General features: G+C 34.6%; 1 protein-coding gene across 2 annotated transcripts in view; it reads left to right on the forward strand.

Annotated features, from left to right (window-relative positions):
• The window catches only part of SYNE1 (spectrin repeat containing nuclear envelope protein 1), a 212,762-nt gene that overhangs the window by 126,779 nt on the left and 58,640 nt on the right, over window positions 1-27,343 (forward strand). For both annotated transcript variants that reach the window (XM_087939369.1, XM_087939379.1), the window contains exons 88-107: window positions 1,009-1,218; window positions 2,456-2,557; window positions 3,253-3,372; window positions 4,620-4,820; window positions 6,965-7,138; window positions 8,767-8,898; window positions 10,199-10,395; window positions 11,279-11,411; window positions 12,597-12,779; window positions 12,981-13,130; window positions 13,993-14,169; window positions 15,185-15,340; window positions 16,259-16,414; window positions 17,578-17,748; window positions 18,091-18,224; window positions 19,485-19,689; window positions 20,613-20,795; window positions 21,675-21,821; window positions 23,306-23,460; window positions 24,938-25,085. In XM_087939369.1, the coding sequence (XP_087795495.1) occupies window positions 1,009-1,218; window positions 2,456-2,557; window positions 3,253-3,372; window positions 4,620-4,820; window positions 6,965-7,138; window positions 8,767-8,898; window positions 10,199-10,395; window positions 11,279-11,411; window positions 12,597-12,779; window positions 12,981-13,130; window positions 13,993-14,169; window positions 15,185-15,340; window positions 16,259-16,414; window positions 17,578-17,748; window positions 18,091-18,224; window positions 19,485-19,689; window positions 20,613-20,795; window positions 21,675-21,821; window positions 23,306-23,460; window positions 24,938-25,085 (3,234 nt within the window). The remainder of the gene's footprint in view (window positions 1-1,008; window positions 1,219-2,455; window positions 2,558-3,252; window positions 3,373-4,619; window positions 4,821-6,964; window positions 7,139-8,766; window positions 8,899-10,198; window positions 10,396-11,278; window positions 11,412-12,596; window positions 12,780-12,980; window positions 13,131-13,992; window positions 14,170-15,184; window positions 15,341-16,258; window positions 16,415-17,577; window positions 17,749-18,090; window positions 18,225-19,484; window positions 19,690-20,612; window positions 20,796-21,674; window positions 21,822-23,305; window positions 23,461-24,937; window positions 25,086-27,343) is intronic.

Consider the following 27,343-nt stretch of genomic DNA (forward strand, 5'->3'; position numbering starts at 1 on the left):
CTATAGCATACATACAGTACTTATCCAAAAGAATAAGAATGGTAATATCACTGCTTGGGAAATAAATGAACAGCCTATGTGAATTCCTTGAAACTGTGATCTGTATGCTCAAGAGAGAAATGAGAGTTTGTGATCATCCTTATCGCTTCTATTTGCCATCAGCTTTTAGAACCATTGGATTTGGATAAATATGTTTAGATTTGAGATATAGTTCTTATTGCTATTCCTATTGCTAATATGAGTAGTCAAGGAACACATACCAATAAACCTTGAGTTATGATGGTCATTGGGACTAGAAACTCATCACTAAGCTATGCAATTGTAAAATGTAAGTCACATGACCACATTGCTATGCAACAACTGACACAGTTGCTGTTGTGACCTCACCCCACCGCCCTGGAGTTCACTGGTTGTTAAACTGGAAGAGGTGAGAATCCCAGTCAAGAAGTGCAGGGATGTGTGCCATGAACAAGCAGCATGGAGTACAGGGGGTATGCTGGTGCCATAGCCAGCAGATGCTACAGAGTACAGGAAGATGGTCCGATGGGGCTATGAGCAGGAGATGTACTGCAGGCCTGGACGGAGAGGGTGCTGTGGAGTATGAGATCCATGGGATCTAATTTTCCATAATGAGAATCCTCAGAAGAAAAGGCATTGGGGATGACTTATAGAAGTAACTCACAGCCTTCAGTGCTGGTTTTGCTTGTGAGAAAGCAGCAGGGCAGGTCACAAGTGGCAATCAAGTGACTGCAAGATTGTCATTGTAAGCCAATTGTCAAGTGCCCAAACACAATCACTTAAGTACAGGGCTGCTGCAACGAATATATTTTGTGGACCCATCCTAAGTATCACTCATTCAATGCCATTGTAACTTGAACAATCTCTGAATGGTCGTAACCTGTGCACCCCCTATATAATATTGTTTTTCACAGTCATCTTTGGTTATCTGTTTTGTTTTGCAAAGTATTAATTTTAAAAGCATGCTGTTTTTATTTGAATACATTTTAGTCTCTTGCTAAGGATATCAAGGAAATGACCGAAAAAATGGATAAGAGCAAGGATTTATTTTCTCACGTGTTTCCTGAGAGTGCTGATAACCGAGATGTCATAGGAGACACTTTGGACAGTTTGTTACAGAGATTAACATTACTAGACGTATTAGTAAATCAAAGATGCCAGCATATGAAAGAAAGACTTCAGCAGATACTGAATTTTCAGGTAAATATTGTCCAATTCTCTTAAGAATTCCTCCATACTGTTAAAGGTTGAAAAGTCGGTGATCTAATTATATTTCTCTCAGCCAGTTTGGTATAGTTGATAAGGCACCAGGCTAGAAATGAAGAGATTATTAGTTCCAGTCCCACTTTAGGTATAAAAACAGCAGGTTGATTTGGGATCAGTAGCTCTCTTTAACAATCTTAAATAAGACAGTGTCAAAGCACTTCCAAAACAATCTTGCCAAACAAACCTTCATCAGGAGTCAAAACTGACTCAAAAGTGCAAAAAGCCACACATAATTTAATTCTATGGATTCTGTCTTGCTATCAGAAGCTTATGTAAAATATAACAGTAAAAAGACCCAGATTTTGTTTTTCAAAGTCCAGTTGCCTTTTGGAAAGAGCACCTCTGGGACAATCATGACCTGGATGACTGAGAACCTCCACAGGTACGAAGGTCACTAATTTTGCCAAAGCACAAAGTATAAATGATCAAATAAACAGAGACACCAAAAATTGCAGGATTATTTTACCAGACAAAACTCCAAAGTAAACCTGATAGCTCTTGCATTGACACAGCATGAATTTCATTTGAAAAGAGATATTAAATACCAAAGCAATAATAACTACATTGTTTTAAAAGTTAAAGCAATATTAAGCAACTGTTTGGTAAATGAAAACTAGTTCTGCCAACCTTGCCAAGAAAATTGTAGGGACTTGTCCAAGCAGCCCTCAGGAGTCAAAAACTGGCTCAAAGGTGCAGGCACATCCAAATGTGGCTTTTTACAAATTAAGATCTTAACAATAGTTCATGTAGTAATTCACCAAATGAAAGAATAGCCTTCCACTTAACGTCATCTCTAAGAAAGGATGGCTGATGCCTTTACCAGACAATGAAAGGCATCAATTTAGAGGAACAGGGAACTAATTCAGTTCAGTTCATCATATACAGATAAGTAAGGATGGCACAAACTATCAGCACAGATTGTTGATAAGGTAGCCAATGTACAGTACAAACTGAATGCTGCTAGTTACTCAGCAACTGTTTAGGAATTGGGAGTTCTTCTGCTTCTTAGCCTCTTCTGAAGATTTGAGTCAATCTCAAATTTTTATTACCTGCAAACTGCCTGTTATCACAAGCCACGAGGAAAAATGTTGCACAACAGAAAACTTGGACAATAATGACAATAATATTCTGTTATTTCCATATATTAACTTTTTCTTTCAATTTCCAACAGAATGACCTGAGGTTGATGTTTACTTTATTAGCTGATAATAAGTATATTGCACTGCAGAAACTAGCAGAAGCAGTTGAACGCCCTGAAACAGAACAAATACAGGTATTATTGTATTTTATATTCTTAAGGATGGCAAAGAAATGATACAATGAACATCAAAAAGTTACTTAGAAGATAGTATCAGACTACAGTCAGTGCCCATCGGTAGTTATTCTGTTAAATAAATAATTCCTGAAATATTTTTTGTATGGGAATAAATAGACATGCCTTTGAAAAAGAATTCTGCTTGGCAGTGTTATAAATTTCAACAATAATTTAGTTTTCTTTTCTTACATTTTGTCCGATTACATGTACAATATGAACTTAACGTTTCTTGATCTGACTGAGCAGTTCTACAGCAGAAAGTATATATAAAATTAACGGTGAATTTTTAGAACTTCAATTTTATTTGGTAAATTAGAGAAACATTTAAATGTTAATAAGAATAATGAACACGCTCCTGAATAACCCAAAATATTCATTGTGCCTTATAACCCACAGATTATTAACAACTTTTAAGCCTTTCTTTTGTCTTTGACAAATGGCATACAATCAGAATTGTAGTGTAGTGTGATATCATATCATATATCATATCATATTCTTATAAGTATTTCTCATCGAGCAACTTGGTTTGATTTTAACATTTAATCAGATTGCCATTTGGAATGTTTGCTTATTCTTAGGTTTATCTCATGTAGGTATCATCTCTACTGAATTTCCTTTTTTGACTTTGCAGTGAATTGTTCTTCTTTACATAGGCTATCGAGCAACTAGAACAAGGACTGAAAGAATTGGATGCAGGTATCACTGAATTAAAGAAACGTGGAGATAAACTGCAAATTGATCAATCTTTCATGCAAGAATTATCCAAACTTCAGGTAATAAAATTTTTAGAAACAACTTTTTATAATTACCAGCATAGTATTTGTTTTCCTTTTTTGCTGATGAATTATCTATTTATTATTTATTATCCATTTATAGATAAGAAATTCATTTTATATGAATCAGATGTAAAATAACTTCAGAGGATTGCAAAAATCATTGAGTTTGCTTCATTTGTCAATTAACATCCAAAAATAAAATTTTGGTGGAAATGTAATGATCATAAGGAGTTGTATGTAGCTCATATAGCTCATTTATCTTGATTGCCATTACTGGCCCTAAGTAATTGAACTCATATTCCAATTTCTTTTTCATCTATCTATCTATCTATCTATCTATCTATCTATCTATCTATCTATCTATCTATCTATCTATCTATTTAAACAATTATTAGATAACAGGTATAAGTAAAAACATAGTTATGAATACATGGATACATATAAGAAAAATAGAAAAGAAGCAATAGGACAGGGACGGTAGGCACGTTGGTGCACTTATGCATGCCCCCTACAGATCTCTTAGGAAAGGGGTGAGGTCAATAGTAGACAGTCTAATGTTGAAGGTTTGGGGGTTTGGGGAAGAAACCAGAGTCAAGTAGAGTATTCCAGACATTGACTACTCTGTTGCTGAAGTCATATTTCCTGCAATCAAGTTTGGTGCAGCTTATCTTTAGTTTGTATCTATTTTGTGCTCTTGTATTTTTTTGGTTGAAGCTGAAGTATTCATTGATAGGTAGGACATTGCAATATATAATTTTATGTACTATACTTAGATCAAACTGAAGGCGGCGTAATTCTAGGTTGTCTAGGTCTAGAATTTCAAGTCTGGTGGCATATGATATTCTGCTACAAGTAGAAGAATGGAGGATTCTTCTCGTAAAATATTTCTGGACTTTCTCAATTGTATTAATATGAGATATGTAATGCAGGTTCCAGACTGATGAGCTGTATTCAAGTATTAGTCTAGAAAATGTTTTATATGCTCTAGTTAGTAGAGTGATATTACCGGAGAAAAAGCTACGTAGGATTAGGTTAACAACTCTTAATGCCTTTTTGGCTATGTAGTTACAGTGGGATCATTTGAGATGAGTACTCCAAGATCCGTGACAGAGTTTGGATCATCAACAAGGTCTTGACTATTCAGCCTGTATTTTTTTTTTTTTTTTGCCAATATGTAAGATAGAACATTTATTATTCTATGATTGTAATGTATTTTTTTTTTGCTTTTTCTTTTCATGTATCAGGATATGTATGATGAGTTGATTGTGATCATAGGATCACGGCGCAGTGGATTGAACCAAAATCTGGCACTGAAGGGTCAATATGACCAAGCTTTGCAAGATCTGGCTGACCTAATTGAAACTGGGAAAGAAAAGATGGCAGGTGATCACAAACTGATAGTTGTCTCCAAAAAGGAAATCCAACAGCTTCTTGACAAGCACAAGGTGAAAACAATTCCTACATTTATAACTTACTCTTGCTGCCATTTAATAGAGTCCTTTTCTGTAATTCTCCTGTTTACCAATCTGGAAAGACAGTAGTTATTTCAATGTGATTAAATGCCATTTGGAATAATTTTAAAGCTAATGATGGCTAAAGGAATTTTTATTTATTAATGCAAATATTTACCTCAAAATACTCATATAATAAACGAGTCTTGTACAATAATAAATACAGAGATGATGAAAATAATTGTCAAAATGCCAACCTATAAAAAGCAGACTACTAACGGCTACCTTAAAGGTAAATGTAAAGCTTCCCCTCGCACATATGTGCTAGTCATTCCTGACTCTAGGGGGTAGTGCTCATCTCCATTTCAAAGCTGAAGAGCCAGCACTGTCCAAAGACGTCTCTGTGGTCATGTGGCCGGCATGACTAAACGTCGAAGGCAGATGGAATGCTGTTAAAATAGTCCCTATTTTTCTACTTGCATTTTTACATGCTTTCAAACTGTTAGGTTGGCAGAAGCTGGGACAAGTAACGGGAGCTCACTCCATTATGCAGTGCTAGGGATTCAAATTGCCACCCTTTTTCTGATCGACAAGCTCAGCGTCTTAGCCAGTGAGCCACTGCAAACTTTAAGGGCTGCCTTAGTAGTTGCTTTTCATGGTTTGGCATTTTGTCGATTATTGCTTAATAAAATGCCAAACCATGAAAAGCAGCCTCTGTCCCTCATTTGCATCAAAAACCTATTGGAATAAATTGCTTTTGACTGCAAAAAGCAAATAAGGCGGTGGTTTCATTTACTTCAAGGTGACAAAATATTCCCTACTTTGGGTTGTCACTTCTCTCATGTTACGTGAGGTAGGGATTCTCAGCAGCTGTTGTGGTTAGCCAGCAGCAGGTACAGACAGCTGAGGAGAGTGAGGACTCAGATGAGGGGCCAGGACCATTAAGGAGTGGACTGCTGCCTTCAGAGATTGTGGGGGCTGGCAGTATAGATGAAGAGGTTCCTGAGGAGCCTGTGCCAAGTGCGTGTGCACATAGGGCTGCTCACAAGAAAGAGCAGCTGCAGCAGCATGGGTGATTTGGGAGTAAGGCTGCAAGGTAATGGCCCCTCCTTCAAGAAGATAAAAGCCAGCTGTGAAGCAAATGTTCTTTGTAGGAAGCAAAGACATTTTGAAACTTGAGCCTCGTGGACATTGCAGTATCCTAAGTTGCTATTTGAAGACTCTTGTGTTGTAAAATATCTCTAGGTAACTTTATCTGTTATTTTTGGCAGCCTCTCACAGTTTTGGCAAGGCTTGTGCTTATCAAAGTTAATTAGTTTGCAGCAGCCTTTTAACCATGGATTTGTAAGAATCATTAAAAGGTTTCTGTTCCCTTTGGTTCATGTTTGTTTTATTGGAGAAGTGTTTGGGTCAGAACAGCAGCCATTCTCAAGACAGGACAGGCTAAGTCATGTAGAACAGTATAAATTAAAACCAGTCACCTTGGATTTGACCCAGAAACCTTTTTTTTTTAGTACAATTTAGAGTCTACCAAGATCCAAACACCTCTGGGCAACTTGTACTTTTAAAAAAGTAATAAGATCAGAAGGCAAATGCTCTATGACAGACAAAGCATCCTCTAGGGACTCAAGCTCCACATTGTCCCAATACATGGGAAAACAGATTTCAATTACTATGAATATGATCAACGTGTGAACCTTACAAATCTCTTACCAATCATTGCTATAACTGTACCACTGTAGCTCTATTAAATTTAATTATCTGAAGACACTACGTTTTGTTCCATTCATACCTTCTGAGTTGTTTTAAAAGGTAGCTCCACATAAAGTGAATTGGAATAGTCTAAATGCAAGGGGATTAAGGCTTGAGTCATAATGGAATAGATTTCCCCTTCCATAAGGAGTAGACATATTTTGGCAGTACAATAATCAGAGTGTATAGGAATATTTCAAATAATTAAAAATTGTGTTTTAATCTTGGGTATATTCAAATAAACCCTGCTATTTTTTTTGTGATGTAGTTTAAATGCAAAACCACATTATTTGAAAATGTCAATGATGCTTGCTTCTGACCTGGAGTTGAAACAAAACAAATTTAATTCCTAGTGTGTTAATAACAAATAATGATAATTTTCTCAGGAATATTTCCAAGGACTGGAGGCACACACGATCCTAACAGAAACGCTTTTTAGAAAAATAAGCAGCTTTGCTCTTGTGAAGGAAGCTCAAATCCATGTGGATCTTATGGCACAAGGCTCTGCAGTGTTAAAACAAGCTCATAAGAAAGGAGTGGAGCTGGAATATATTCTAGAGGTAAAATTTTCTTTTTTCTTTTGCTTTAAATTTTAAATTTTCATTCAGTTTGCCAGTGGCATAAAAATTTTCTTAAGAAAAGTTATGCAAATGTTTGCAGAGAGGCTCAATTTGTCTCCTGAAGACATCAAATTAAAAGTTCAGAATCTTTTGAGCAACCCCAAAATCATTTTGCCACCTGGGCAGTATGGACATTTTATAACTTCATTTTCATCCCATTTTTACATTAATTGTTTATTAATTTGTTTGGCAAAAAATATCAAAAATTGGTAGCAAAAATTGGTAGCAATTTTTATATACTTCTGTAATACAGCTAATCCTTGATTTATGACCACAACTGAGCCAACAATTTCTATTGCTAAGCAAGACATGCTAAGCAAATAGTTGTTAAGTGACTTTTGCCAAATTTTACAATCTTACAATCTTTACAATACATGCCAGTTATCAACCATCCTAAATCCATCCTGCAAGTGTCCTAAATGTGAAAAAATGATCATAAATCATTTTTTTAGTGCCATTGTAACTTTGAATGGTCACTAATGAATGTTGTAAATCGGGGACTACATGTATACATATTCTTGTATCCAATTTTCTAAAATTCTTTTTGCAATGAATATTCCCTAATCTTCACGTATGTTTTCCCTTAATCCACATAATTTATCCCTCCTGGTTTATTTTTTGTTGTTGATACTGATGGATAAATAAACTTAGAACATCAGCAAAATGCCATTAAAGGTTGTACAGCAATAGTAGGCACTTAATCCTTTTTCTTTTCTGATTACGTCAGTTTAAATATTTAATGTCTCAATAGACAATAGAATGGAATTAGAATAACAGAGTTGGAAGGGACCTTGGAGGTCGTCTAGTCCAACCTCCTACTTAGGCAGGAAACCCTACACCACTTCAGACAAATGGTTATCCAACATCTTTTTAAAAACTTCCAGTGTTGGAGCATTCACAACTTCTGGAGGCAAGTTGTTCCACTGATTAATTGCTTTAACTGTCAGGAAATTTCTCCTTAGTTCTAAGTTGCTTCTCTCCTTGATTAATTTCCGTCCATTGCTTGTCTTGCCTTCAGGTGCTTTGGAACATAGTTTGACTCCCTCCTCTTTGTGGCAGCACCTGAGATACTGGAACACTGCTCTTATGTCTCCCCTAGTCCTTCTTTTCATTAAACTAGACATACCCAGTTCCTGCAACCGTTCTTCATATGTTTTAGCCTCCAGTCCTCTAATGTATAATAATGTATAATATATAATGTGTAGGTTCCTGTAATCTGCTTTATTTGAGAGCTATTTAGAATTTATCTGCAAGTTCTATTGCAGAATTTCTCTGCAAATCATGGAACAACCTTCCACCTAAATAAAACTTGAAACTGAAGCAGTGATAACTTTCTGAGCTGAATGACTGCCATCTGCTTTCCTTTTTTAAAGGCAAAATGAGCTGTTTTTTGGTGTACTTCCCTTGGAACTGCTCAAGTCAACAGAGTATATTGCATATTTAGAGAATAACCAACTAGCAAAATAAAAAGGATTTTTTTTAGATTACCTATCTGAATCAATTCAATGTGGCACAGTTTTCTGTTAGAGATATATTTGAAAAACACTGAGAAATTATTTGGTTTGCAGACTTGGACGCATTTAGAAGAAGATTATCAGGAACTCACACAGCAGTTGGAGGCTGTTGAAACCAACATTCCTAGTGTTGGCTTGGTAGAGGAATCTGAGGAAAGGCTGGCCAATCGGATTTCCCTTTATCAGGTAATAGTAGTAATTTGTCCATCTGCATTCCTGCACATTTTATACACATAAACTTTTTAGGGATGACGATGCAACTCATCCTGCCCTCTCCTGGCTGCAGTTAAAAACAGAAGAGATGCATGGATCACACCAGATGTGTTCCTAGCTGAGTTTACAACATTGGACAAATGCTTGAAGGGGAATACAAACAGGACATCATGTCAAACACCTTCTCGATTCTGTGCATTTACACTAAGAATCAAAGTAGACATTTATTTGATAACATGATAAAATGTATGTGTATAATCCAATGCAAATCTGTGCATATTTTTCCTACTTACATGAGAGGGATTAACTGTCTTCAAGTAGTACATGGTTTTATTTATTTTTTCCTCAAAGATCTGTTATAACATGGAATATAACTACCTGGAGACAAGAATAGAGAAGACAACTGTGATTATACCTATTTTTGTGTGATTTGGGTTTTTTTGCATTAATTAGATAAATTAGTTAGGCATAAACTAAGCAAGTTGCATATATTACAGAACATAACTTGGATAGTCTTTTCTAGGAACCTGTACATAAGCAGAAAAGGCTTGTCTCTTCTTTTTGTAGCAAGACCATGCATATAAATATATGAACTACTAAGCTCTAGATAGGAATAGTTCTTGTGCATCCCAATGGAAACTTTTCCCATAAATATTCAAGCCCCGTTTGCAGTTATATTTTGATACTAATTATTCTAAGGAAGGGAAAGGGAAAGTCTTTTGTCCCAGAAGCTGTGCTATAGGTATCTCTTTACATCTGACATTTATTAAAAAAAGAAAATCATGACTGGATATTATATATCGGAAATAAAGTTCTCTATAATTTTCCTGGATCACAATTATTGTTAAGAATTAGTTTTTCTTTGAAAATATCATCCAAGGTTGTACCCGTATTATTTCCTGTGGCAATTATTTCAAACTTAGTTTAGGCTAAAAGTCAAGCCATACAGTTGCAATGTTATGTAGGATGTAAGTGTATCATATGTAGAATATTTGAATGTGCATGTATGGCATGCATGTATATGAGCATGTATATATTTGAGTATGCATATATGGAAAATTAGAGTATCTGGGTAAAAGAAAAGCAAAAAATCCATTAACCATGAACAAGGTTTAATGTATAGTATCTGAATTGTTACCAAAATGTATGTTTTCACATCAACAAGGAACATCTTTAATGGTAAAATTTTGGGTTCCTTTTTCCTTATGGATTATAGTAAAGAAAGAAATCATTGCAGTTTCATATTGTCTCTTATTTTCTTTTGTTATCAAAGCACCTGAAATCTAATCTTAGTCAATACCAACCGAAACTTTATCAAGTGCTGGATGATGGGAAAAAACTACTGTTCTCTGTGACGTGTTCAGCATTGGAAACTCAACTGAACCAGATAGGGGACCATTGGTTAAATACTACCAACAAAGTTACTAAAGAATTGCACAGACTGGAAACTATACTTAAACTCTGGACAAGGTATTGCTAATGACATTAAAAAAAAACCAATAGGTTTGGATTCTTTATCATTTTGTATTTCATCAATACAGTTACCTGTATAACATGTTACTTCTTGAAATTTGAGAGAATTCCAGGAAAACAATGCTAAAGTTCAACTTTCAATCCTAGCTAACTATTATTGGCATCCAACCTGGGGAAGAGTTGAATTATTACACTATTTCCAGGGATGTATATACTTTTGGTTTATTGTTGTGATTGCTTTATAATTTGACTGTGCTGGCTATAACTCATCCATAATGTTTTGAGTTGGGTTGACTATAACAATTGTAAAATAAATGAATGAGTGATAAATGAATTATAAAGAACTAATTAAGTGTCATTCAATGAGTCCAAAGCAGCCTAAATTAATTATATTTTCCCCTCTATCTCCAAAGCAGATAATTTGGCTTGCAGAAACATTATTTACTTTAGAAATATCATATTAAAATTAAAAACATTAAGGAAGTGTGGAATCTGACACAAAAGAAAAAAACTATAAAATACCTTCCTGGGAGGAAAAGAGTTGAATTTTATGGTTCATTGTGTAACACTCAGATTACATATTGACATGGCTTTTGATTGCCATTTGCTTTTTTCAATAAGGAAGTCTCTGAGAATCTTTAAATCTGCCTACTCCTATGAAGGGAGGAATTGAAATTGGTTGGTATATATGTATTTAGTTGTTGCCCGTGACAGTGTACAATTTTACATAAAAATAATCAATGGAATTTAAATGAATTTGAATATTCAAGATAAATATTGTGTCAGGAACCTTTTAAATCATGAGAAAATGTCTTTATGAAAGACTAATCAATATATGTGGCTTAATGTGAAATAAATTTGTCCTTCATCCTCTTTATAGATATCAGAGTGACTCAGCTGAATTGATTCATTGGCTCCAGTCAGCAATGGACCGTCTGAAATATTGGAGTCAGCAATCTATTACAGTTCCTCAAGAACTAGAAATGATTCGAGATCATCTGAATGCATTTTTGGTAGGTATGAATAAAAAATAGAGCCATTATGTTTCATGATCTAATTGTTCAGTAACAAAATTATTAAAGCTGTGGAAGAAAATTTATAAAGCAACACATAATGGCAATATCCAGAACTATTGTACACTGCTCAAGAAAATAAAGGGAACACTTAAACAACACAATGTAACTCCAAGTCAATTACACTTCTGTGAAATCAAACTGTCCACTTATGGAGCAACACTGATTGACAATCAATTTCACATGCTGTTGTAGAAATGGAATAGACAACAGGTGGAAAGCATAGGCAGATAGCAAGACATCCCCAATAAAGGAGTGGTTCTGCAGGTGGTGACCACAGACCACTTCTCAGTTCCTATGATTTCTGGCTGATGGTTTGGCCACTTTAGAATGTTGGTGGTGCTTTCACTTTAGTGGTAGCATGAGATGGAGTCTACAACCCACACAAGTGGCTCAGGTAGTACAGCTCATCCAGGATGGCATCCAGAATGTGGCTGGAGTGTGTCAGCAGTTCCTGCAAGACAATGCAGGATGCTATGGACTGGCCCACCTGTTCCCCAGACCTGAATCCAATTGAGCACATCTGGGATATCATGTCTCGCTCCATCCACCAATGGCATGTTGCACCACAGACTGTCCAGGAGTTGGGGGATGCTTTAGCCCAGGTTTGGGAGGAGATCCCTCAGGAGACCATCCGCCACCTCATCAGGAGCATGCCCATGCGTTGTAGGGAGGTCATACAGGCACATGGAGGCCACACACACTACTGAGCCTCATTTTGACTTGTTTTAAGGACATTACATCAAAGTTGGATCAGCTTGTAGTGTTTTTTTCCACTTTAATTTTGAGTGTAACTCCAAATCCAGACCTCCATGGGTTGCTAAATTTGATTGCTATTGATAATTTTTGTGTGATTTTGTTGTCAGCACATTCAACTATGTAATGAACAAAGTATTTAATAAGAATATTCCATTCATTCAGATCTAGGATGTCTTATTTTTGTGTTCCCTTTATTTTTTTGAGCAGTGTATATTTGGGGGCTAAATAATTGTGCATGGATATATTGCAGTGCTGTGCACTCTTAATTATCAGTTCAGAAAAAAACATTTCTGTTCTATTCATACTCCAAGTTTATTGATAAAACTGCTGAAACCTGCTAGTTATGCCAAATTACAATTATTTCAGGAATTCTCCAAAGAAGTTGATGCAAAATCATCCCAAAAATCTACTGTTCTAAGCACGGGAAATCATCTTCTCCGTCTAAAGAAGGTGGATACTGCATCTTTGAGGGCTGGACTGTCACAAATTGATCATCAGTGGACAGAACTGCTCATACAGATTCCAGTAGTGCAGGAAAAACTACATCAGGTAGGGCAAATTTAGTTCACTACATATCATTTCATTCAATGCATAGGTAAATACGTATTAGTACTTTTTCTGACAATCTTCTATTCAGGCATTGCTCGTAAATTTCTTCTTTCCAGAAACTCAACCCTGTTTTCATAATGATATACTTATAAACAAAGCATGTACTGGCTATTAGTTTTCGTTTGATTGACTTTTTTGCAGCTCCAAATGGATAAGCTTCCTTCTCGCCATGCCATCGCAGAAGTCATGAGTTGGATTACTTTGATGGAAAATGCTATTTCTAGGGATGAGGAAAATATAAAAAACATAGTGGGACACAAAGCTGTCCAGGAATACCTCCAGAAATATAAGGTATTTAAAGAGGGAATAGTTGGAAAATTGCTTTACATTGATATCTCCTACGTAATTGCATTGGATCTGGTTTTACACATGTAGATACTTAACTTGTGCAGTTGCATTTGAAGATTTTAAACCCCATTGATTTAGGATGTAAGTTTCTAATTACTCAACTTTTGCCTGTAATTACCCCGTGGAAATACTAGGTTCATCTTCTCTCTCTGGGTTGGTTCCAGCTACTTTTAGTAGAGGGGAAGAGAACACACCTGAGACAACTTCTTTGTGTGGTTCTCAGAACAAGGTGCTCTCTCCACTTCTATTTAATATCAATATGAAGGCATTAAGGAGGTCATATAGGAGCAAAGGGTCAGATATCATCAATATGATGATGATAACTAGTTATACTTGCTGACAGGGGTGAACAGATATTAACATTATCAATGTTCTGGATATCAATATTCCATATTCATGTCTGGAACCTGTTAGGGAGTGGATTGGAAGGAACAAGCTCAGACATAGCCTTAGCAAGTCCATGACTTGATATAAGGACAAGTTTTTCAACATTTATTTTTAATATGAAAAAATTCTCTACAGGATTATTTTTTGAATTATCTCTTTTTTAAAAAAATACTATAAGAGAAACAACTGTTTCCTGCCATCATCATCATCAAATAAGCAGCTTACTATGTAGAATCCTGAGAACTATTTACCATTTTCCCTTCCTCCTCAATGAATTAAAGAAAAAGTATAGCATACTGGTGGACATTACAGCAAAAATTTTGGCAAAGTTTGATGTAACACTGTTAAGTCAAAGCACACCATGTGCTAGAATACCTATTGTACTATATGAGAGTTTCTCTTCTGTATTTTTCCCAAGGGCTTTAAGATTGATGTAAGCTGTAAGCAGTTAACCGTGGACTTTGTTAACCAATCAGTGTTACAGATTAGTAGTCAGGATGTGGAAAGCAAGCGTAGTGACAAGACGGATTTTGCCGAACAACTTGGAATTATGAACAGGCGGTGGCAGATTTTGCAGAGTCTGATAATGGAAAAGGTAATGAAATGAACTTGTTATGTGTGAACATAGCTTATCTGAAAGAAAAGCTGCATTATATGCTGCTATAAAGCTGCATTCTGAAGGAAGAATTAAGATGTGTTCTGTGTTTTCCACAGATGGTAGCTTGTATACCAACTGCAGTACAGACACCTTATGTTCTGATGGTATCAAATGCTATCCATTAATAAAGCCAGATTGATGCAGTCTTATATACTGTATGTCTATCTTTCCAGAAAGCAGCAGTGACATGCCGCCTGTATAATGCTACAAAAAAAAAAACCTACTAGGGTTCAATTGCTAGGAATAAAACTGTTTAATTTAGTAAATAGTACCATCTTTAAAAGCAGTTACTTTTATTTAAAACCAATATTTTTGTTGCTTAGCTATAGTATAACCTTATTTGTCATGCTGTATTTTTTACTTTTTCACTGAGTTCTTAGCATCTCCTTCTTAGTTAGAAAATTGCAAATATGTTAAACATTCACTTTCTGTTTGTCATAACAAACATTTTGCTAAGATTACAACAAAGTGGGCTGACGGCATTGATTCTAACAATGGGTTAATTGAAATACATTTCACAAAATGTGTAGAAATTTTGGCTTGCTGTAAGAAATTATAACTAAGAATTTAATTTCAGGAACATGCTAAACTGTATAAAGCACTTAAGTAAAATCTTCTAACCTTCAGTTAAATTGAATTCAGTCATCCAGTATCAATCATTCAAATGAATTTGATTGATTGCTTTTGCTGAACTGAAACTTTAAAGTATGCAGTGGATTTTGATTCAATTTCAAATTCATTATAAAACAATATTGTAAAAAACATGGATCAATACCCATGTATTTTTTCCAGTGAAATGTTTCTTTATTTAACATAATGAGTGAGAATTAAAAAATATGTGAATTATATCTATCTATCTATCTATCTATCTATCTATCTATCTATCTATCTATCTATCTATCTATCTATCTATCATCTCTATCTATCTATCCTATATCTATCTATCTTTTAGATTCAGTTATTGGAAGGTTTACTTGAATCATGGACAGAATATGAAAATAACATTCAGAGCCTAAAAACATGGTTTGATACTCAAGAGACAAAACTGAAGGAACAACAGAGAATTGGAGATCAAGCATCAGTTCAAAATGTTCTAAAAGACTGTCAGGTAAAAACAACTTTGCCATTAATTATGAATCAAATCTGTTTTATTACTTTATTGAAAACAAGAACAGAATGCTAGTTAATATCATTGTACTGCATATCTGGACAGATGTAAATACTATTATTAATTATATTATTAATATAATTAGTAAGGTGTGTTAATAGAGGACCTATGAATATTCCCTATTTGGTAGAACTTTTTATTTATTGGTAAATTAGTTGGTTAAAAAAAAAGTTGAGGATGTTTAATCTTTGGTGAGATGATTGGTGCCTCTTTTCTTCCTTTTCTTTGTTCCTGTAGGATTTATTTTCTCTGCCAGTTCTGTTCCTCTGTGTTGCTTTTGTTTTGTATTGTTCTTTGTTTTAAAATATGTTTATCAATTTGTAAACCACCCAGAGCAAGATGGGATAGAAATTTAATATATTATTATATACACAATAATGTAACATCATAGCTGCCAGTTCTATACCTGGTTTTAGCCTTCATACACATCAAGTTCTTCCCAAGAGCCTAAAATATTTTAATGTATCAGTCTAGTACATTTGTGGCTCCAAGCAGTGTGGCCTTTTGTAATTGACAGATGGAAGTTTCATCAATGTGCCATACAAGATATTTTGGTATGGCACCAATGTGCCAATGGGACCACCATGGCCAAATATGCCACAATTTTTCAACTTCGATTTTCAAATCTTTATGATCTTCCCCAATTCATTGTCTTCTGTTCTTACTATCTCCTGATACAGCTATTCTTTACTTTTAAATAAACTAGTATGTTTATAATTGATATTTCTTATTGATAGTACAGTTCATTCTTTGTTGTACTGAATGTGAAAACTCTAATCATAAGTTGTTAGTAATTAGTGATTTTACAAAAGCCTTATGCAGTTAAAAACACAATATGACCATTTTTATTTCCTTCAGGAACTTGAAGATCAATTAAAAACAAAAGAGATAGAACTTGAAAAAGTTGAACAGACTGGGTTTTCCTTAATACAAAACAAAAAAGAAGAAGTCTGTGTTGCTGTTATGGATGCCCTCCAAAAGCTAAATAATTCTTGGGCAAATCTGGACCACCAGGTAAGTAAGAAGGAGTGCAAGAAAATGTACCTTCCTTAAATTGGGAGATTTCAAACCACTGGTATCAAGAAAGAAGCTATATATATTCTGAATGATAAAAGTAAAAATCACTTCCAATCAAGAGCTGTGCCTCCATGTTCTCTTCTCCCATCCCAGTCCAGATGTTGAAGATGATTCAAAAGCTAGAAATGAAGAATTATTGATTAATATTAAAACCGATATGCTGTGCATCAAATAATTAATTATACGTTAGATTCCTGAAATCTTTCTACTATTTATTTCCATTAATCATCGATTGATTGATTGAGTTTCAATTCTAAAACCACATCGGTAGATTTTCATGGGTAGATTTTCTCCAAGACATATTCCAGTCAGTAGTGGGATTCAAAAAATTTTTTTACTACCGGTTCTGTGGGCGTGGCTTAGTGGGCATAGAGGGGAACGATACTGTAAAATCTCCAGTCAGAGGTGGTATTTGCCGGTTCTCTGAACTACTCAAAATTTCCACTACTGGTTCTCCAGGACTGGTCAGAACCTGCTGAATACCACCTCTGATTCTAGTGCTATCTGTGTTCTTGGTTTTCAGTCTTCGTTTAAGTGTTGTTAGTTTTAATGCTTTTATATTTATTATTTTATGACATTGTAAGCCACACAGAGTTGCTTTGATTTGTGAATGGGATGGCATGATAAATAAATAAATATTGCCATCTTGCTTGAAGTGATGATTTTTCTGTCTTCCTTCCCTGTTTCTATTTCAACTATTTGCTTTCAATATTTGTACCTTACTCCCATTTGTTTATTTTCCTTTAAAGCTTCTTTCTATGCAAATATAAGAAAATCTTGTCTTCTATTCACAGTTCATATGTCTCTCTCTCTCTTTCTCTGAAGGTAGAAGCATTATCTTTTTTTTTAAAGTCAAATATTGATTTGATTATCTTGATTATGTTCAGCAAAGTAAGCAGTTGTACCTAGCTTCTAAATAAGAATTAGGGAAGGGACAGAAAATAACTGCAATAATTACTGCATTGTTAGCTAAATAGTCATTTGTTAAAAAAATGTTCTACTATAGAAAAAAAATGACAATTCTTTTTTAATGCAAAATTATTTTAGTAAATACATTGATATTTTTAATTTTATTGTATTTCTTGTTTCATTATGGCCAGGTTGGTCAGCTGAAAACACTGCTACAATCTGCCCTTCATCAGTGGAGAGTTTACAAAGCATCTTATGAAGAACTTAATAGCTACATAATGGAAGCAAGGTATTCTCTGTCTCGTTTTCATCTTCTTACTGGCTCTTTGGAAGCAGTGAAAGTCCAAGTAGATAATCTTCAGGTAAGCCATAAGAACAAACACATTTATTATATTAAGCAAGATCATGGAATTTAGATAGAATGTTAAGAAAATAAACAGATGCCACTCTAAATGTAATAGACATTTTAACTTTATGAAATAAAGTTAAAATTAGTCTAAGAAAATTCATACCAATCTTTATTCAATGATGCTTCAAGATTTCATCACTTCTTTGCTCCCATCATTTTAGTGCCTGCTATAATAATTACCCACCAATTGTGATTTTAAAAATGAGATTTTTTTTTAACAAAAATTCTATCTTTTACAATTTTTTTAAAAACCTGCATATTTCTGTTTGCTTGAATCTTATTTTTCTTTGTTTAGAACTTGCTAGATGAATTGCAAAAACAAGACCATCGCTTACAAAAATTTGGGTCAGTGACCAATGCACTATTGAAAGAATGCCATCCACCAGTTACAGAGGCACTTAATTATACTTTGAAAGAAATGAACTTAAGGTATGAAAATACTATTGTTATTTTAAGTAAAATCTACAATTTGTACCTACCAGCAAATTGGAAATCTAGTATAATATAGATTTCCCTTTGGCAAGTATTTTCCAAATATTTAGTGATTAATTGAGAAAGCAGATTAAAAAAAATTTAGAAGCTAGACTAAGACTAGAAACCTTACATTGACATTGTGTGGAAGGAAGAAGGGAATGAATAGATGGTTCATGGAGTTGGGGATTAAAAAGTGTTCAAGTAAAAGGGAAAAGTTAAAATGTCAATTACTAGATTTAAAAAGGGCAGAAGTCATAATTCAATGTTTTCCTTTGTTTTTTCTATTTTTAAAAAAACTTTTATTGTGTTGAAAACTTCTAATAAAATAAAGGGGAAATAGTAAGTTTTGGAGATATGTTTTGAATTACATATAAATTCACATTTTTTGTGAATATGTGTATATATTTATATACTTTACTACTCTCTCTCTCTGTGTATACATACATACATACATACATACATACATACATACATACATACATACATAAAACTTGAATTGTGTAAATTTAGTCTGTTAACTCATTATATAAAATACTTTGCTATTTTCAAATATATATTTTAATGTTCAAATATATATTTTAATGCATTATATAAAACACTTTGCTATTTTCAAATATATATTTTAACTTTGCTATTTTCAAATATATACTTTAATATATTTTTAAAATCTCTAGCCCTAAATGCTTTTTATATTTGCTTCTTTTTTAAATTTGGAATTCCTCTCTCCCTACCATGCAGACAACTCTAGCTGCATTTTTGTTTCAGATAACATTGTAATAATAGCAAAGATTTCATATGTCCATAGTGTAGTTTTGCTCTTCCAGAAACAATACAATCATAAAAATATATAATTTTGGAAGAAAAGATAGCAATTTGTAGCCAACCTTTACCGACCCTTTAAAACACCAACCAAATTAAAGTTCATTGTTATTAAAGAGAAGACTATCAGGAAAAATAATTCAATTTCAATATTTTCTAACTGTGTCTTCCAAATTCTTTCTTCCAGATTCTTTTAACTAAAGACAACTTTTGATATCCTGACTGCAAAGTTTAATTCTTTTGTCCTTCTACAACTACCTTTGTATATGGCATCTGCTATAAGGCTAATTTATGCCATGTATTCAAAAGATTTTCCTTATCCACTATCCATTATTTGCGCTATCCGTTATTTGCATGTATCTTTTGCACTAGAATCTGTTTCTTTTATTTTTCCAGATGGAATAATCTTCTAGAAGAAATTGCAGAGCATTTGCATTCCAGTAAAGGTCTGCTTCATCTCTGGCAGAAGTATAAAAACTATTACTTGCAATGCTCTTCCACTGTCCGGCAGTATGAGGACCGAACAAACGAACTTTTGAAGGCTGAACTCAATAAGGACACTGTTGATGATGAAGTTACTGTTTGGATTCATGACTGCAATGTATGTTTAACAAGCTTGTGATGTAAACTGTTCCTATGGGTAATACAGTCCTATACTGAGATACCAGCAAGCAAATAAGTATATTAAACTAGTATAGATTATTACAAATTAGGAAATTACGAATTCTTTCCCTGATAATGGAAAGAAAATGTCTTTTTCTCCTTCTATTATTTGTCTCACAAAGTCTACTACCTCACTGTGTCTTGCAAAGTAAGTTTATCTGCTTTTCCATATTTTTGATTAGGATCACATTATTAATTTTTTCTCTAGGCCATAAGAAAATAAAGGGTATTCGGTGCCCAACAGATGCATGGGAGTTGAGCAGAGAATACAGTAAACCCAGTTAATTTGGGGGGATGGTAACTATGCTGTTCCATCTCCAGAACTTTGGAAATTGTGACTTTCTTCGGCTCCCTGATAGTATCCAGTGGCAAGCTGAACAATTTTGCTTCTTCAGGAACATTATTCATAAGTGCAATCATTTCATCCTTTTGTTCTGTTTTGTTTGAGAGGGAGAGATTAAAGCAATATATATTGAAGGGTGAGGTAATCTCTCCTCATGTGATTATTAAAATACTGGTTTGGTTTGATAAATTAAGTGAAAATAGAAAGAGACCATCCTAAAGTCACTCAGGGAACATTTACTTAGATATGTGAATTTGGGTTTCTCAATGGAAATTGCACATTATATCTTACATATACACTCTAGAATATAGCACAGTCACAATTGTTTGTATCACATCACAAAAGTGAATTAAATAGTATCAGGTTTTTGTAAGAACTGGACATAGTCATGCCAGGATGACATATTTGCATTATGCCAGGTGCTCATGTTCAAAGACATTCATGGTATATATTTAGTAAAATGAACTTTATGAATACAGTTGTCATCTTCAATTTTACATTTGCTGTGATTTCCACAGGATCTACTTAAAGGCATGAAGACAATGCAAGATTCTCTATCTGTTCTCCGTGAACTAGGGGAACAGCTGAAGCAGCAAGTGGATTCTTCTGCAGCAGCAGCTATCCAGTCTGGCCAGCTCTTACTAAATCAGAATTTAGCTTCTTTAGAGCAGGGACTCAACAGACAGCAGTCAATATTACAGGTAGGGAAATGTTCCTTGACATGTCAGGGAAATAGTCTATTATTGTACTTTCAGCTAGTCACACAGCTATAATTTATGTGCTGTCATAATATCATGCTTAGGACATAGTAATTAGGGTATAGTAATGTAAGCAATCAGTTTGGGGGAAAGAACAGCTCTCCTCAAAGTGTTTTATTTTTCAGGCACTTACAATACTTCAGAACTGCTCTACAGACTGATTTTTGTTATTCAGTCGCTTAAGTCATGTCCGAATCTTCACAACCCCATGGACCATAGCATACTAAGCCCCCCGCTGTCTTCCACTATCTGAATCTACCCAAACTCACACCCATTGTGTCAATTATACTATTTAATCATCTCATCCTTTATGGTCCCTTCTCCTTTTGCCTTCAGTCTTTCCCAGCATCAGGCTCTTTTCCAATAAACCCTTTCTTCCCACTAGATGGCCATAGTATTTGAGCTTCAGCTTCAGTATCTTATGCCCTTCCAGTCAGGTTTGTTTTCTAAGACCAAAGAATAGTCAGGGTTGAGTTCCTTTATGCAGACTTAGTACAGCATTTCTTTATGTTTCTATTTGAAGTCAAAATCATTAGATATAAATCTTAGCATTTTGCCTTTTTTTTTCTAAAGCAAACAACCTATAAATGAATGTTCATATTCATTTGGCAACAGAGCTAATTTTAGAGCACAGCTTGAATTATGACCTTAACCAGCATAATATACAACTTTACTTATAATTATTCCAGCCTCATATCATTCAAACAGCACATTTTTTAAATTAGAAAAATAATGTTCCTTTTTTTATATTGGATATCATGCCATTCTAACATGAAAAAAATCACCTGTATTAATGACTCTCACCATTTTTAAAAATTTAAGGCCGGAGTTCAAGATTACCAGACCTTTAGTCTCAGTCTGGCAGGACTGGAGCAGTGGACAAAGCAAGCGGAAGAGATGCTAAAAATGCAAGATCCAAGCCACTCATCTGACTCATCCATCATTAGGAACAGAATGGAAGAGCTTAAAGTAAGTTTTTGAAAGTGTTTTTTTTTTAAACTTTCAAAGTGTATTTTATTTAATGTTGTGGAGTACCTATGTATTTATAAATTTATATTTTTTTTCAAAAACCTGAACGGAAAATGAGAACTATGTATTTGAGAATAATCAAGTGGATTAAAAGAATGAACGAGATTAAATACCAAGTAAAATAGGTTCATGTCAAAAAAGATAGAATAAAGTGTTTGTATCTATATCTATATCTATATATCTATAGATATATATATATACATATACACACACAGACACACGGACATATATATATGTTTTCTTAATTTTTTGCGGGTATTTATATGTATGGTACTCAGCTTTGTTCAGGTATTTTCCCCACGTCATTATAGTTGTGCTTTTAAAGTTGTAGCAACATTTCGGCAGAATCTCATCTGCTATCATCAGGCTTCTGTATAGTGTTCAGGAAGAAGAAAAAAACATTCTGGCACAGCAGTAGGCTAGCACCAAATTTAAAACAGAAAAGGCTGTGAAAGTCTGACTCACAGACGAACACTATACAGAAGCCTGATGATGGCAGATGAGATTCTGCCGAAACATTGCTACAGCTTTAAAAGCACAACTATAATGACGTGGGAAAATACCTGAACAAAGCTGAGTACCATACATATAAATACCTGCGAAAAATTAAGAAAACATATATATATGTGTGTGTGTCTGTGTGTGTGTGTGTGTGTGTATACACACACACACACACACACACATACACACACACACACACAATACACATACATACATATATGATATTCAGTTTTGTTCAGGTATTTTCCCACGTCATTATAGTTGTGCTTTTAATGACGTGTGAAAATACCTAACAAAACTGAATATCATACATGTAAGTACCCGCGAAAACTTAAGAAAACAAATATATATATATATATATATATGTATGTATGTATGTATGTATGTATATAAAGCCCTTAGCTTTGTTTTTAACTTGTATGTAAGTGTTCTCATATAATAATAAGATCTGTTACAATAAACGGTACTCATTGCTGACTTCCTCAACAGCATTTCTCACAGATGAATGCAATGCTACTTTTTCTCAGCTATTCACAATAAACATAACATTGAAGCCTTATTAGCACAGTTAAGAGCTCAAAACTATTTTAAGGTGTATTCCAAGGAATAGTTTCATGTTTGTTGCACTGGAGGAGAGAGATTAGATGTTTTATTAATAAAAAATACATTAACATTATCCCTGTATATTTAAGTCATATTGGGAACTTTAATCAATCTTCTTAAAAATGGAAATGTTATTGATATTTTTTTCTCCTAAATAGAACTTTGCTTGTGAGATGCCCAGGGAAACAATTAGACTATGGGAAACTTTATAAACTGAAAATAAAATATGTTTTATTATTGTAATATAAAGCATCAAAATGTATCCATCCAAATATGGTAATTAAAACTATTAAGAAACCTTGTTTCATGTCACTTTACAGTGCCAGATGTTAAAATTCAGCAGCATGGCACCAGATTTGGATCGTCTAAATGAGCTGGGGTATAGGTTGCCCTTGAATGATAAAGAAATAAAAAGGATGCAAAATCTGAATAGATGCTGGTCAGTGATTTCTTCACAAACTACTGAAAGATTCAGGTAAGTCAGATATTTACAAAACTGTGTAATTTAAACAGATTGGAGTTTTAATAAAGCAGAGTTGTCAGGCCAACAATTCTAATCCTAATGTTCAGACTAATTCTAGAATTGCATAAGTTTCGGAAAGATATAAAAATTCACTTATTCTGTTATATGGTTTCAAGCAAGACTCTTTCTACTATGGGTCAAAAAAGGTCCAGAAGTAAAATTTAAGAATATATTTTGTCTATTTTGCCAGAACTTTATTTAAATCTAATTTTATCTACTGTGCTTCACTGGCTGAAAGATTGTTTGTGTATACCTACTTTACAAAGCCAATTGGCCTTCCCGAGGTAATTAGATGACACAAAATAAAACAAATTAGATATAAAATGTCAGAAAACTCAAATAAAAATGTCATTCAAGAGATAGCTGCTGGGGTCTTATTAGCAGGACCATCTCTTCAATCAAGAAGCCAAAACGATATTTCATGATTCTTCAGATTTTGGTCTCATTAAAATTGTTTGCTGCCTGTTTTCCTGGCCTTAGTTGATATTCTGTGACCTATGAATCACTAATAATGAAAAAATAATTGCCACAGTAGGAAAATTACATGCAACAGAATAAGGCAGTCAGGGTGTGAACATTCTAGAGAGAGACATTATAATGTATATTTTTTGCTTCAGAAATGCTAATTGGCTGCAGGAAACCGATTTCTTGAGCTGTCAAATATTCTTTCAGTTCATTTGATATGTATATGTGAGGAATGAAGAATTAGTGCCTTTGACCCAGGTTTTGCTTACAATGCCTTTGGATCTACCTTCTCTTATGTGAAAAGAACTCCAATGCAAAATAAAATAACCTTTTTGATCTGTTCCTTCTGATTACGTCCCCATGTTTCTGCTGTGGCTTTAAACAAAAAAAAAAAGTGAGAATCTTGTCACCAATAGATTGTCTAGTCTGAACCCTCAACTATGGTTTCTTTTAAAAGATTGTGCTGGAAAAATCAAAGTTAGGTGCTAAACCCAAGGCAAACAAACTGCATTGTGGCTTAACATAATGCATGAATCCAAACAAAGGGAGAGAGGAAGAAAAACCTGATAAAAAGTGAGGTTTATAGAAGTAACAGGTTAAAATGTGTGATTGATTATTACTATCTTTTTAATTTCTCCATAGAGAAGATCTTAATAATCTATTATTAAAACAGAGTGAGCTTAAAAAATAAAAGTACTTCTGAACTTTTTTTCTTTAGGAATTAAAATAAAGTTTTAAGTGAGACAATTTTCACAAACTTTAAATTACAGAAATAGGCATCCCCAAATGTTGTGCTTATATTCCAGTTTGTTTCCTTTATTTCCTTTTTCATCATATTTTTAAAAACTCCAAGATAAAGTCAGTAATGTTGTTTAAGTCAGGTTGTAATTTTTTTAAAAAAATAAACATCATAAGTTTGTTTTTTAGACACAGATGTGCATTGAATCCTTCTTTATCCTTGCAGTAAGCTACAGTCCTTCATGCTGCAGCAACAAACCTTCCTAGAAAAATGTGAGACTTGGATGGAGTTCTTGGTTCAAACGGAACAGAAACTGGCTGCAGAAATTTCAGGAAACTACCAGATTCTTTTAGAACAGCAGAGGGCGCATGAGGCAAGTTATAATGACAGAATTCTTGAACTACTATCAACTTCTTTTATCTATTGTCAGTGAACTGGAACTGTACTCATAAGGGTTGATTTATTCAAACATATTTTAATCTTTGTTTAAAATCACAGAGCATGACAGCTGGATTATATAGGAGATTGACATCAGATGGTATAAAAATCAGTCACTGACATCAGATGATCAAATGAAACAAACAAAATGTTAAAAAGTTAAAATATTTATGTAGTTAGTTACCAAGCACATCTAAATTATATTAAAGTAACCAAAATATTTTATGATCCCCAAGGCATGTCACAACTTTTGAGTGCCCCTAATGTTCGGAAATTGAAAGTTGAAAAATTTGACACTCCCTAAATTTTTATTTGTGGCTGTAGAGGTGGCTGTTTTTGAGATCCATTAGTTGTAAGATCAAATGCAACACCAATAATCAGTGCCTTATTCAAAACTAAAAAATAATAATAATTAACCCCTCATTCCTTCATCTGCAAAAAAGGGGAAAGTAAATTACTGCTTCAGCCTGATATGAATGTAAACAACTAGAAGAAAGAAATTGATGGAGGGTTTCAATCTGCAAGTTAGACTTGGCCCCAAGTCACCAATTCATATATCAGAAGTAAGAGACAGGAGTTCTTTCATGAATTTGATTTTATAATAGAACATTTAAGACTTTTCAGTGTAATCGAGCAACATTTAGCTAAACAGATGAACTGCAAAACATATGACAGCTCAATCTAAAACTAAGTTGGGAGATTCTATGATTAATTGAATACAAGAATTCTCCTAATTTGGGAAGATTAAATTTGGTTTCATTTTGTATAATAAATATACCGTGTTTCCCTGAAAAGATGACCTACCCCAAAAGTAAGCCCTAGTTTGATTTTTATACATGCACCCAATATAAGCACTACCCCCAAAATAAGTCCTAGTTAATACCGCATCCACTCTGGTGTGCCGGGGTAGGGCAAGGCACATGGGAAAAAATTAAGCTAGGGTGGGGATGGGGGGTGGAGTTGCCCTACTTACCAGGCCTCACACAGCTTGACATCTGTTTTGCCTTGCCAGCCCACTTCTTCTGCGGCCACTCATGGCACTTGTGCGCATCGCCCCTGGAGTCTGTTTCACTGTCAGGCCCTATAGGAAAGGCCTCTGCAGTCGAGAAACGGGCTCCAGATTGATGCATGCATTGCCCCTGGTCTCGATTTCATTGTCAGAGGCCCTTCAGGAAAGGCCTCTAATGGCAAAATGGAGGCCAGGAGCAGTGCACGTGTCAATCCAGACTTCATTTTTCAGCTGCAGATGCCTTTTCAGAAGGCCTCTGACAGCTAAAAGGACTCCAGGGGCAATGCGCACAAGCTGTTGCAAGCGGCCACAGAGGAAGTGGGCCAGCAGTGGGCTCCTGCTGGGCAGGGCTGTTGGTGCCACCACCATGAGATAAGTCAGTGGAAGACATCCTCTGAAAATAAGACCTGGTATCTTTTTATTGGCAAAAAAATAAAGACCAGGTCTTATTTTGGGGGAAATACAGTAGTTCAGTAGACTTCAAAGGCTGGACATCAGATCCATTCTGACATTCATTTCAACATGTGGAAGCTTGACAAAAAAAAAATAGAATGGGGGCAATTCATATGCAGAAAGAGACTATCATTGTAAATACATTAGGCTTTTCTGTCTGGATTTTGTCTATCTTACAAGAGCTAAGCAAGAGGTAAATGAAACTTATTTCCAAGAAAAATTCTAGAGAGCATGCATGAAATACAGTATATCTATGAACATTCAGCCATGTAGAAAATTGGAAAAATATATTGTTCATAAATGAAAAGCTTTTTCCCTTTGGTATCATTACTCTTTTTTTTTCTGAATGTGTAAATAATTATATATCTTCAATTTGATAAAGAAAAAGGGCAGGGGTGGGATTCTACTGGTTCGGCCTGATTCTATAGAACCGGTAGCTCTGAAGAGCAGCTGACACAGAACCAGTTCGCTGCATGATCTTCTGGTCTTCCATTTGGCCCACCTGGGCTGTGCTTTATTCCCTGCCTTTTCCTCCTCAGCTGCTTTGCATGGCACAGCTGAGTGCCGCTCGTCAGCAGGCAAAGGTGAATGCTTGCCAGAGCCGGTAATTTGTAAATAGTGCGCACGCGTGTACAGTGCGTTTGTAACGCACGCACTCAACAAACCAGTTGTTATGCCAGTAGGATCCCACCCCTGAAAAGAGGGCACTATTACATATTTGTAAATTACAC

Source organism: Pseudonaja textilis, chromosome 1 (genome assembly GCF_049901715.1).
Source record: "Pseudonaja textilis isolate UNSWEBS1 chromosome 1, rPseTex1.2, whole genome shotgun sequence".
NCBI classification, from domain to species: Eukaryota; Metazoa; Chordata; class Lepidosauria; order Squamata; family Elapidae; genus Pseudonaja; species Pseudonaja textilis.